The sequence below is a fragment of the Molossus molossus genome, unplaced genomic scaffold (genome assembly GCF_014108415.1).
Source record: "Molossus molossus isolate mMolMol1 unplaced genomic scaffold, mMolMol1.p scaffold_m16_p_12, whole genome shotgun sequence".
NCBI classification, from domain to species: Eukaryota; Metazoa; Chordata; class Mammalia; order Chiroptera; family Molossidae; genus Molossus; species Molossus molossus.
In genome coordinates, this window is record NW_023425347.1 from 57,123,315 (window position 1) to 57,136,343 (window position 13,029).

General features: G+C 36.0%; 1 protein-coding gene across 8 annotated transcripts in view; it reads left to right on the forward strand.

The window, feature by feature from the left end:
• The window catches only part of DOCK7 (dedicator of cytokinesis 7), a 196,961-nt gene that overhangs the window by 102,746 nt on the left and 81,186 nt on the right, over nucleotides 1-13,029 (forward strand). For all 8 annotated transcript variants that reach the window (XM_036255522.1, XM_036255524.1, XM_036255526.1 and 5 more), the window contains exons 19-21: nucleotides 5,355-5,441; nucleotides 7,999-8,230; nucleotides 12,794-12,958. In XM_036255522.1, the coding sequence (XP_036111415.1) occupies nucleotides 5,355-5,441; nucleotides 7,999-8,230; nucleotides 12,794-12,958 (484 nt within the window). The remainder of the gene's footprint in view (nucleotides 1-5,354; nucleotides 5,442-7,998; nucleotides 8,231-12,793; nucleotides 12,959-13,029) is intronic.

Here is a 13,029-nt window from a genome sequence, read left to right on the forward strand (position 1 = left end):
TATTAAAACTGGGTAAAAAAGGAAGGTAAACCTTTGTGTGGCTTTGTTTTGCCTCATCTTCTTGGTGGTTAACTGTTTCCTTCATAAGTTTTCATGATCCTTTCACTCTGAACCTGTAAGCACTCTTCTTAGGCAGGACGGCTGGCTTCAGTTCACGTGAACAGTACTCCCAAAGTGTATAACTTGCACAAAAATCAAGTTGTTCATGACCCCTACTGTTATTTGATGATTCCTAAATTTACTTCTCTGCTCATCATCCAGTTTTTGCCAGTTATTTGTCTGATAAAATGCCTAGTGATGTCTTTACCAGGATCTTCCACAGACACCTTAAGCATAAAATGTCCAAAGTTAGATTCACTCTTGTTAAATAACTTTTGGAAACTTATGGTGAGAGAAAAAGCATGGCCACCAATGTACTTCAACAGAATTATGGTATTTTGATGAATTTACCTAAGTTCAGTGTCATCAGCTTTTTAGGATCAATGTTTATTGGACTCTAGGAAGCAGATTCATGCTTTGAAAACTCATGGAAGATTGATGTATAGACCAGCATGGCAGTCTGTCACCAGATTTTTTCTCTGTAGGATTATTGTAGTCAGCACTCATCATAGTCGCTTGGACCTTAAAATAGTTTTGTTTGATTGTTTTTGCCTGGTGTATGTCACAATGAAAAATATACATACCCTTTTTCTCGTGAATTATACTTCTAAGTATTTATCCTACAGATATATTTGCATAGCTGTGCAAAGATCAGCATATACCATATTTTTATATTTAACAGTGGTTAAATCTATATATAGACAATTACATTTTCAATGTATTATTATTTTATTTAATACTACAATAAACACTCATGCATCTACCATGTACTCCAAGAGCTATAACAGTGACAATAACTTACATCATTTATTTGTTCCTCCCCATCCCATATTCTTTTCCCCCTAACTATAAAAAAACTAGCTTTCTTTTTTTAAAAATTTGTGGTAAATATACCTAACATAAAATTTACCATTTTAAAGCATACAGTTCTGTGGCATTAAGTATATTCACATTGTTTTGAAAACTAGCCTTATAAAATAACTTTTTAAATAAGGTATGTTTATGACTAAAGAATACAATTTTACTTTGCTTATTTTATGAATTTAATAAAAAGTTATTATTATGTATATAATCTTCTAAGACTTGCTTTGTCCATTCAGCATTATATTACCAAGATTTAGTTTTTCTTTGTGATCAAAATAAGATATTCCTCTGGCCTTTCATTGTATTTAAAATATAATCCATATTTTTTTGCCCATGACCTACAAATCTCTGAATGATCTGAGGACTTGTCCACCTCTCCAACATCATCTTTTACCACAGCTGCAGCCTTATCTCTGTACTTAGAGTTTCTCCCCCAACTTTTTTTGCCTACAGGCCTTTGAATTATCTCGTTTCTTATCCTGTTCTTCTGGATTCTTCTCATTACCTGAACTGTATATAAAATAACACCTCCTCAGAAAAGTCTCTCCTCACTTCATGAACTTTCACCCTGATGATGTACTCTATTATTTTAATCCAGTGGTATTTACTTAATACTTATTACTGTCTGAAATTATTTATTTACTTGTTTTTCTCTATTTCTGCTAGATGGTTGGTTAGTTGACTCAGAACAGACCTTATGTTTACCATGAAACCCCAGAATTTAGAAAACTAGATAGAGACTTTAGTAAATATTTATTGTATGAGTGAAATAGAAATTATTGGTATTAGCAAAAAATAAAATATGGAAATTACTTGGATATAGACCAAAAGGTTTTTTTGTTTTTCTTTTTGCATCTTGTTTTTTATTTATTTATTTTTGTGTTGCAATTTTTATTAATTTATTTTTGTTACAGATGTTTGTCCTTTTCCCCCCACTAGACACCCTCCTCCTGATCCACCCCCAGCCCCCAACATTGTTGTCCATGTCCATTGGTTATGCATACATGCATATAAGTTCTTTGGTTTATCTCTTCCCTCTCCCCCACTCCCCTCCTCTGAGGTTTGTCAGTCTGAACTGTACTCTTTTCTATGTCTCTATATAGATCGCAAGTTTAATGTTTAATTAATTTTTTGTACATCCAGCCCTGGCCGGTTTGGCTCAGTGATTAGAGCATTGGCCTGCAGACCAAAGAGTCCTGAGTTTGATTCCGGCCAAGGGCACGTACCTCGGTTGCGGTTCGTCCCCGGCCCCATGCAGGAGGCAACCTATCTATGTGTCTCTCTCACATCGATGTGTCTCTCTCTCTTTCTCTCCCTCCCACTCTGTTTGAAGATAAATGTAAAAATATCCTCAGGTGAGAATTAAAAAATAAAAAGTAAAAAAAAATTTTTTGTATAGCCATACAACAAGTGGTACAGTAGTAAGAGGAATGATGTAGATTTAAAGATCCCAATAGGATATTTATAATAAAACATAAAAACAAACAATAGAGTGACAACCAAACTTAGTATGTTATGTAGGTGTAATCCGTAATTGTATAGGAAATAGTTTGGCAAATACACATCAAATTTAACAAAGTTAGTTCTTGAAGGGATATGAGATGTGAAAATTTTTGTTGTTTTAAATCTCATATACTTTGAAAGATGGTGTGGTGAAATTTCCAGGGCTTTACTCTTGACTCCACCCCTTCAGTTGTTTGATCTTAGGTAAGTTTCTTAATCTCTCTGTTATGGACTGAATTTTGCCCCCCCCCCTTCCCCCACATCTCCTTGTATGTTGAAGTACTAACCCCCATGTGTGATAAAATTTGGAGGTTTGGCTTTTGAGAAGGAATTAAGTTTCGATAAAGTCACGAGGGTGGGGCCTCATGATAGAATTAGTTATAAGAAGAAACACCAAAGAATTTCCTTTCTCTCTTGTGAGGACACAGTGAGAAAGTGGGCATCTGCAAGCTAGAAGGAGGTTCTCACCAGATACTAACCATGTTGGTACCTTAATCTTAGACTTCTGGTCTCCAGACTGTGAGAAAATAAATCTCTGTTTTTTAAGCCACCCAGCATATGGTATTTTATAATAGCAGCCGGAGGAGCTAAGACATTCTCTGTGTCTGAATTTCTTCATCTGTAAATTGAAGAGAATAATAAATGCTTATAATAAAGGCTATGTTGATGATTGAATGATTTAATGGTATGCAGAGCATTTAGACTGGTGCCAAGCACATAAAAAGTATTAGAGTAGTATTTGCTACCATTATGCCTTTCCTTTTACCACACTGCTTGTTTAGAATTTTTTAAGACAGTAGTTCTTACTTTTAGCAAGCATCAAAATCACCTGGAGAGTTTGTTGTAACACCAGTTTTGAATTCCCCCTCAACCCCGCAGTTTCAGATGCAGTAGTTCTGGGTTGGGGGTTAATTATTTACCCAGATAATGTTTGTGTTGCTGATCTTTAGTTCAGACTTTGAGAACTACTATTTTTAAAGTAGTATGTATTCACATTTTATTTGTGCATCCGACTTTTTTTTTGAACTGAAACAGTATTTTGGGTTGAAAGAACTAGTACTGTTTCATTTCACCAACTTTTTTTTTTTCAAAAAATGTTTCCAAACCTATATTATTTGCCTCAGGAGAGGCATTACATTTTCAACCTATTTATATAGAATTATTTAACAGGAAACTGGCTTTATTTGATTTTCTTCACTACACATAAAAATATGAAACCATGGAAAAGAAATCCCCCTTTTTAATTTTTTTACTTTTAATTTTTTTTGCTGAGACTTTGTATTTTTGTCATTTGTTTCACGGATATTCATAATTGCTTGATGTAGTTCTTTTGTAAATGATGGATGTTTTGAAATAATGTTAAACCTGTCCAACATCTGTGTCATCTTAGTATTGGTGTCTATTGTCTTTCTTTAATTTAAAGAGATTTTCCTGGTTCTTGGTATTATTCATGATTTTTTATTATATTATGAACATTTTAGATATTATGACTCTAGATCTTATTTATGTCTTGTGTTTTAGCAGTGGGGGTAGGGGAAAGTAAAGGTCCACATTCCTCACTCTGCAATGTGTTGGGCTGAGACTTGGATGTCACGCTTCTCACTAGGCTATGCTGACACCTCTCTGGCTGTGAGGGGGAAGGGGAACCTTGTTACTGCTTTCCTCTTGTCTGCTGACACCACAGTTGGTGGTGGTACCACTGGGCTGGGATCAGCTCCCTCACCTCTGTCTTCTCTGATATCACCCAATGTGTGTGGGAGGGGTGGGGATCATACATCTCATTACAGTCAGCGGAGGGCGGAGACCCAGGCTCCCCACTCAGCCTACGGAGGTGGGATAGATTGCAATTTGTTTTTGACAGAGTTGGTCAAGTATTGGCTTTGACTAAAGAGAGCAGGTTTTTTTGGAGCTGTTTTTGTCTGTTCCTTTTGGCATTTCTGGCTCATCAGCTTCTCTAGCACCTAGTCCAGGACATATGAGGCAAAAACAAAACCCAGGAAATACTGCCTTATAGTTCCTCCCATGCTGAGGGTCCTAGCCTGTCTTCATTCTTCTGTCCACCTTTTAGTCTTTATGTTTATTTTGTGTATCATGTTCAAGATTTTTTTTAGCAGTAATTAGCAGGGATATTAGAGAAAACTGATACACTCTCTTCTAAAAATAAGATTTTATTATATAATTGTAATTAATTCCTAGCCCTCCAAAAATGTTTTCTCATCTTTAAAACAGACTTCCTTAACTTGTAAATATTTTAAAGCCCACTTAAAATGTAATAGGAGTGTTTTACAGTGGTTCTCAACCTTCCTCATGCCACGACCCTTTAATACAGTTCCTCATGTTATGGTGACCCCCAACCATAAAATTATTTTCGTTGCTACTTTATAACTGTAATTTTGCTACTGCTATGTCTTAGGCAATCCCTGTGAAAGGGTCGTTCGACCCTCAAAGGGGTCGCAACCCACAGGTTGAGAATTGCTGGTTTAAAATAAAACCATTAAAATGACATTGTGGACGTGAAAAGAGATTCACGATGTAATACGTGAAAAACAGGTTGCAAAATAATCTCTTAGATATCACCTATGTAAGGATGTGTATAAAACTGTATTTGCATAGAGGACGATTTAGAATTATATAAAGGGGTATATCTTTGGGAAGATAGAATTTTGAGTGTATATTTTCTGCTTTTTGCTCTTTGAGCCTTTTAATTCTTTTGTAAAAAACATTGATTTTGTAATAAGAATAAAACATAAGTTTTACATTTATTTACAATGCATAAAAATATTATTTCATGGTATTTTTTCTCATTGAGACATTGTAATTTTAAAATTTGTTTTCAGAGTTCATAATCAACTTAAGTATCTGTTATCATTGAATTTTATATTTTATAGGTTCCCCTACCTGGTATGAAATGGGTAGATAATCACAAAGGTGTTTTCAATGTTGAAGTTGTTGCTGTTTCATCTATCCATACACAAGTAAGTGAGTGTTAGTAATTTTTATGATCAAAGTTTACTTGAATATGGAACATACTGTTTAGTTCTTAGATCAGTTTTGTTGCCTGCTGTTAAGACTCGGGAGTATAAAAGTCAGTTAAAAATTTATAGATTTAGAAATTACTTTTTATCAACAAAATGTTACTTAATGTCAATAAAAGCAAATATTTTACTTTTCAAAATGTTATTAACTTCATGTTGAACAATTAAGTAATTTTGTCCCTAAGTTTCTGGTACATAACAGTACTGTAGAGTTCAAAATGCATCATCCAACATATTTTATTTCTTGTAGACTCAGGTATTTCAAATGGAAAGAGTTCTTAGGGTTCATGTATTTCAAATGGAAAGAGTTCTTAGGGATCATTTACTCCATATTCTTCACTGAATTTCTCGAATATGCCAAGCTCTCCTTAAAGCCTTTACATTTACTCTTTCTCTAGCTGTAATGCCTTCCCTCATGACATTCATTTGACCTCTCTTCATCTTCTTCTTACCTGAGAGGCCTTCTCTGGTGACTCTTTTAAATACAGCAGCCCCATTACTTGTATTGTCTTACCCCACACTTATTACTGCCTCTGCTCTCGTGCACTCTCGCACTTCTTTCTGTGTGTGTGTGTGTGTGTGTGCATATACATACATAATATGCATTTGTTTATTGGTTCTCTCATTAGACTGTAAGCTTCATGATGTCAGGGATGATGTCATTACCTGTCCAGGAAAGAGACTTCCCTTCAAGGACTTTACAATAGGGGGACATGTAAAAATAATTACAATACAATAGAATTAGTACTATATTAGACAAATGAACTAAATCAACTGCTAAATCAAGAGAGAGTTGTCTGTTTTGCTGGGAACTGAGGTATTGCACTGATAAGTAGGCATTTACCATACAGGGAGAGAAGGTGCACAGCTTAGAAGATAAACGCAAGTGCAAAGAAACAGTAATCTATCTAAGAACAGGCAAGTGATCTGGTGTGATTGCAATTAAAGTGCATGGGAAGTTGTGATGGATTAGGGTGGAAGACCAGGCTGGTAACAGATTATGAAGGAATTCGAATGCTTTAGAGTTTAGAGTCATGCTTTATTTTATTCCTGTAATCATTGTTAGTTTTTGGAGTTGGTAGTATATTTATGCTTTACTCCTAACTTTGTTTTTATGGAGATAGATACATGTGTTGTTTTTATGTGACAAAGACAGATTTGAGGCAAAATGTGTTATATAGATGATTCAGAAGCTATAGAATGTAGGGAAAGAATAAAGTAGAAGTCTACTGTGTAGGACCCTAGCCTTCATAGTCCTGTTGACTAATATTTTTCTGTTTATCTTCAAATAGGGTGTGAGTGAGAGAGAGAGAAACATTGACGTGAGAGAAACACATTAATTGGTTGCTTCCCGCACAACCCTGACCCCAGGGCCAGAGACTGAACCACAACCAAGGCATGTGCCCTTGACCAGAATCAAACCCGTGACTCTTTGGTCCGCTGGCTGATGCTGAGCCAAACCGGCCAGAACTTAAAATATGTTTCTATTGATTTTTTTAGAGAGAGAGGCAGAGAGATAGAAACATCAGTGTGAGAGAGAAACATTGATCGGCTGCCTCCTGCACAACCCCACTGGTGGTTGAGCCTGCAACCCAGGCATGTGCCCTGACCGGGAATCGAACTGGAACCTCTCAGTCCATGGGATGATGCTTAATTCACTGAGCCACACCAGCTGGGCTCATGATCTCTTTTAAAGGATCAGTTGCAGGCAATAAATAATTTCTTATGATGTTTTATACTTTGCTTATAGATCTTTGAAATTTACTGGATGTGTTGTTAGAACTCCATAGAATTAATTTTTACTCATTTAAAACATACATAACAAATTAGAACAATATTAGAATTATAAATGTGAAGCTGTTCAGCATTATTACCTTTTCTTAAAGTGTATTTTCATTGTTAACTAAGTAAAAGCCTTTCCAGGGTTTCAATAGACTTTTCTCACACCTCATTGGTCAAAATTGTAGCACATGGTCATCTCTAGGTATAATGAAGTCTGGGAGAGCAAGCATATATCCTGGGACTGGGCACTTACTACTTTTAATTAGACTGGTTCTGCTAGTGTACAGGAGGTTAAATAATAGTCGGAATTTAATCAGGAGGTGGAAACAGCCAGTCATTTGAATGGAGAAAATTTATATATAAATAATTGTTAACTAGGTTAAAGGTGATTTACTACTAAATGGGGTCAAAGAAAATACTGTGATTGTAACTGACCTAGCAATTGCAGAAAATGACAAGAAAGCAGTTAAGAGTATGCAAAATAAATAGTTCTTGTATTATTATTTATTAATGTATTATTTTTTTTATAGAAACAACTGTAAACCTACTTTTGCCCCACTCTGTAGATGCAGTGTTTGATTGGAAACAATGTTTGTATATACTGATATGTACATTTTTGTATTATCAGTTAATATGATGTTTTATTTGTGGTTCAGTGTTTGAGGAATTTACAAAGCTATACTTGTTTAGTGCTTTTGTTCATTCTTTGTTTTAGGATCCTTATCTTGACAAGTTTTTTGCTCTGGTCAATGCTTTGGATGAACACATGTTCCCAGTCCGAATTGGAGACATGCGAATCATGGAAAATAACTTAGAAAATGAATTGAAGAGCAGTATTTCAGCATTAAATTCATCTCAGTTGGAACCAGTGGTCCGATTTCTTCATCTTCTGCTTGATAAACTGATACTTTTAGTTGTTAGACCTCCAGTCATTGCTGGCCAAATAGGTAATATACTTATATCGGGGGAATCATAAAATTTATAATTTGGTATTCGTAGCTTTTCTAAAATAGAACCATGATTCCTGTTTGCTATCTATAAGGACTGCATTTGATTGGGGGTGGGGGTGAGGAGATTGTTATTTATTTGTTTCTAATGCCAAAAAATGATAACTTATTTTTTTTTAATAAAATGTGCCCTATAGCCTTTTACTCAATTGTGGAAACAATTTAATTTAATTAAGCACCAAGTATTTTATTTATTTTTAAGTCTCACCCAAGGACATGTTTTTTATTGATTTGAGAAGAAGGGAAGGAGGAAGAGAGAGGAACATCGACCAGTTGCTTCCCATACATGCCCCGACCAGGATCAAACCCACAACCTGGGTATGTGCCCTGACTGGGAATCGAACACTCTACCTTCAGTGTATAGGGTGATGCTCCAACCAACTGAACTGAGCCACATCGGTCAGGGCTCACCAAGTATTTTTTAAGCCCTTTCTATGTACCCAGACACTGATAGACACTGTCCAAGGCATGGTTTCTGATTTTTTTTTCAATCCTCACTTGACATGTTTCCATTTATCTTCACACCAAGCAGGAGGGAGAGAGGAAGAGAGAGAGAGAAACATCAATGTGAGAGAGACACATCGACTGGTTGCCATCCACATGACCCCAACCGGGGCTGGGGACAAACTGCAACCAGGGTATGTGCCCTTAGTGGGAACCAAACCCAAGACTTTCTGGTCCACGGGCTGACGTTCTAACCACTGAGCAATACTGGCCAGGGCCATGGTTTCTGATTTTAAGGATCTCACAGACTAGTTGGGAAACAGGCAAACATAAATTATGTTGCATTTATATGACATATGGTATACCTAATCTACATTTTCCCTCACATGCTCACCTCTATTTAATACAGCTGTTCTTCCCTTTATTAACTCAAAATCTCTATTTTTTTCCTTCTGTGTTCTAGAAGGAGAGGTATTTTTGTTTTTCACCCCTTTCCCAAGATTTATTTCTTTACTTTTGCTAACATCTTCCACCTAAATCCTGCAAAGTTGTGGAGCTTATTAAAAATTTTAGCTAACCTGTTACAGAAATTTTGTGCTAAGTGCGAGAGGAGTATTCATTGCCTTGGGAATTTTTTTAGAGGTAATTCTTGAGTTGAGTATTTAAAGATGAGTAGGAGTCTGGCAGGTAAATAACTAGTCCAGGGAGATGAAACAGCATGTGCATAGTACACAGATGAACCTGCAAATGTTGGGGGAATTATGAGTAATTAATGATAAATTGGAAGGTTGGTGATTAGAGATGATAGGTGGTAGGGGAGCTGAAGTAGGGTCTTCCCTGACATTTCAGGGAATTCGGACTAGGATGCTGTAAGGAATCAATAGCCTTTGAAGGATCTGGTCTTTTTTTTTCTTCTTTTTTTCTTTATTGATTTTTGAGGGAGAGAGAACATCGATTGACCACCTCCTGCATGCCTCCACTGGGAATTGGGCCCACAACCTGGGCATGTACCCTGACCGGGAATCGAACCAGCAACCTCTTGGTGCATGGGGTCCTCGCTCAACCACTGAGCCACACTGGCCAGGCTAAAAGTGGGAAAATCTGGAGTCAGGGAGACAAATTGGGAATCTTATAGTATTTCATATAAAACCTATGAGGTCCTGATAAAAGACAGGTGATGGGAGGATGGAGAAGAGAGATAGCATGGAGTAAGTACCATTACAGAAGTCATAGGAAAAGGTTTTAAGGAAAAGGTGTTAACATTGTTGTAGACTCTCTAAGAAAAATAAGAATAACGGTAGTAACGAACATTCGCATAGCATTTACCATGTACCAGGAATAGGGCTGTGTGCTTTGTTTATAGTAATGTCTGAAGTCCTCACAGCTCGGTGTAGGTAGCATTAGTGCCACCATTTCATGAATGAGTAAAGTCATGAGCAAAATACTTAAACAATTTGCTCAAAGATTCAAACCCAAGCAACTGACTCCAGAGTCCCACTCTTATCTACTATACTAGCAATTTTCCATCATTTTCTTTTCATGCCACACATAAACTAATTACTAAACTGCGATACAACAAGAAATATATTTTAGCCAATCTGACAAAAAATATAGGTATAATTTTGATTCATTCACACAGGACCCTATTGTTGTGTTGGCTGTTGTCATTTTTTTATTTGACAGTCTAAGGGAAAAGAGATCAGTGCCCCTGACTAAGTAGCCCGGTATTGCATGTTCTGAAAATTCTTGCGGCATGCCAGTGGGCCTCAGCACACCAGTTGAAAATCGCTGTACTTATACATAAGAAGTGGATGTGGGGGGAGGGAAGAGATAAACCACAGAACTTATATGCATGCATGTGTAAACAAGGATGTGGACAGTAATGCTGGGGGTGGGGGATTGGGAGAGGGTGTCAGTGGGGGAAAAAAGAAACATCTGTAACAAAAATAAATAAGTAAATACAAAAAACTAACATTATACTAAAAAAAAAAAGAAGTGTCCACTGGTGAAATTACCAAGAATAGTTTTAGTCAAATAGTGAAAGTAGAAACCAGGTTACAGAGAATGAAGTAGTAAACAGTAGATGATGAAAGGAATACAAAAAGCATATACTAATCTTTAAAGATATTTAGTTAGAAGAGGAAGCAAGGTTGATTAGGGTATAAGAATGGAAAGATTTGAGCATATTTATATGTTTTGAGCAATAGTTGTGGGAATGGGGGTGTTTTAAGTTTACAGGAGTGCGAGAGGGTGAAGCAAGCCTGTAGGACAATAGTGAAGGTGCATAGATCATTCTTATGTAGGAGAGGAACACTGCTTTCCTTGAGAAAGCGGTAAAAATGCTTTGATTCTTATAAATTTATAGGAAAAATTTGTGGTCTTTCATCCATTTCTTGAGAGCTAAAAAGCAAGATTGCTGAGAAGAGAGTAAGGTAGACCTGAGTTTTGAAGGGGATTCTTTTTTTCTTTTTCATGTTTAATGATATTTATTCAAAAATTGGGATTTCTAGAATTTTAATAAGGCATGCTTCTTTTTATTATTTTATTTAATATAAATATTTTTATTGTTGAAAGTATTATAGATGCCCCCTCTTTTCTCCATTGGCCCCCTCCTTCCCGCTCCCACCCCTCTGCTGCTTTCCCCAACCTAATGTCTATGTCCACTGGTTGTGCATAAATGCATAAGAGTTCTTTGGTTTATCTCTTCCCACTCCTCCTACCCCCTTCCCTCTGAGGTTTGTTAGATTCTGATGGTTTGGAATAGCTACTATGAGGGAAAGTAATTAACCAGGAACACAAGTAGGATTATTAACCCCCACTTTGGTTTCTCTGTCTCAAGTCTCATTCTCTTCTAGTTCAGCGTATGTAGATAAATCTTCCTAAAATGGCCGCTTTGTCTGATTATTCCACTTTTAGGAAACTTAATTGGTCTCATTATCTGTTCATAATTTCCTGTCTTGATTAAATAAATCATAGAATCAGAAATTCCATTGCTCATAATGGCTGTTTGGTTTACCCATTTATTCGGTGTGTTACCAGACTTCCCAGTTTTTGCAAAAATTTTTTTGTATACTGACTTGAATGACTGGGTAGGTATTGCCTGGCCTGACATTTAAAATGCTGTACAGTCTTACCTCAACCTGTTTTTCTAGTCTTCTTCCCTTCTAATCCTTTTACAAATTCACTCATTTCAGTTAAGTTGCTTATTCACTATTCTCTTATTATCGTAAATTGATATTTTTAATAATCTACTTTTATTGTTAACATTTTTTATTTTTTTTAAAACAAAAGTCATGTGTTCATTGTATGCTATGTAGGTTTTCAGGGTCATTTTTAAAGTGATAATTTACTTCCCACAGGTGTTATCCAAGATAGAGTTCTTTATATTCTGTGTGCTTTGTATTGTTTTACAAAATTATAGGTACCTGTGGGATTATTTTTGTTGTTGTTGTTTCATATTTTTTTTAATCCTCCCCCAAGGATGTTATTTCCTTTGATTTTTAGAGAGTGGACGAGGCAGTGGGGGGGTTGGGGAGGAGAAGAAACACCAATGTGAGAGAGACACATCAGTTGGTTGTCTCCTGCATGCACCCTGACTGGGACCAGGGATTGAACCTGTAACCCAATACGTGCCTTTGACCGGGAATTGCTCCCATGACCCTTTGGTCTATGGGCCAATGCTCTAATCACTGAGCATAACTGGCCAGGGTGATGTTTTATCTTTTTGACTAAACAAACCCATACAATTTTAATGTTATATTAGTAAAATGAGTTTTTTCTCATTTTGTTTAGAAAAATAATTTTGATTAATCTAATACAAGACAATCATTAACATCAACATCAAATTATTTAATCACTATGTTGTACACCTGAAACTAATATAATATTGTGTGTCAGCTGCAATTGAAAAATAAATATAAAAAAATCAACCTCAAATATCTTAATGCAATTACTGTGTATAATCACAATACTTGATGCATATAAAGATGACAAAATCTTGATCTTTTTGGAACTCATAGTCTAAAAAAGTTAATGCAAAAATATTTTCTTTCTTAAAAGTTAATCTAGGTCAAGCATCTTTCGAAGCGATGGCATCAATTATAAATCGGCTTCACAAAAATCTGGAAGGAAATCATGACCAGCATGGCAGGAACAGTCTTCTTGCATCATATATCTATTATGTTTTTCGCTTACCAAATACCTATCCTAATTCACCATCACCAGGTATTTTATTCTTTTTACTATGAACAGCAAATGTTTATTGAATGCCTGCTAAGTACCATGGACTATATTAG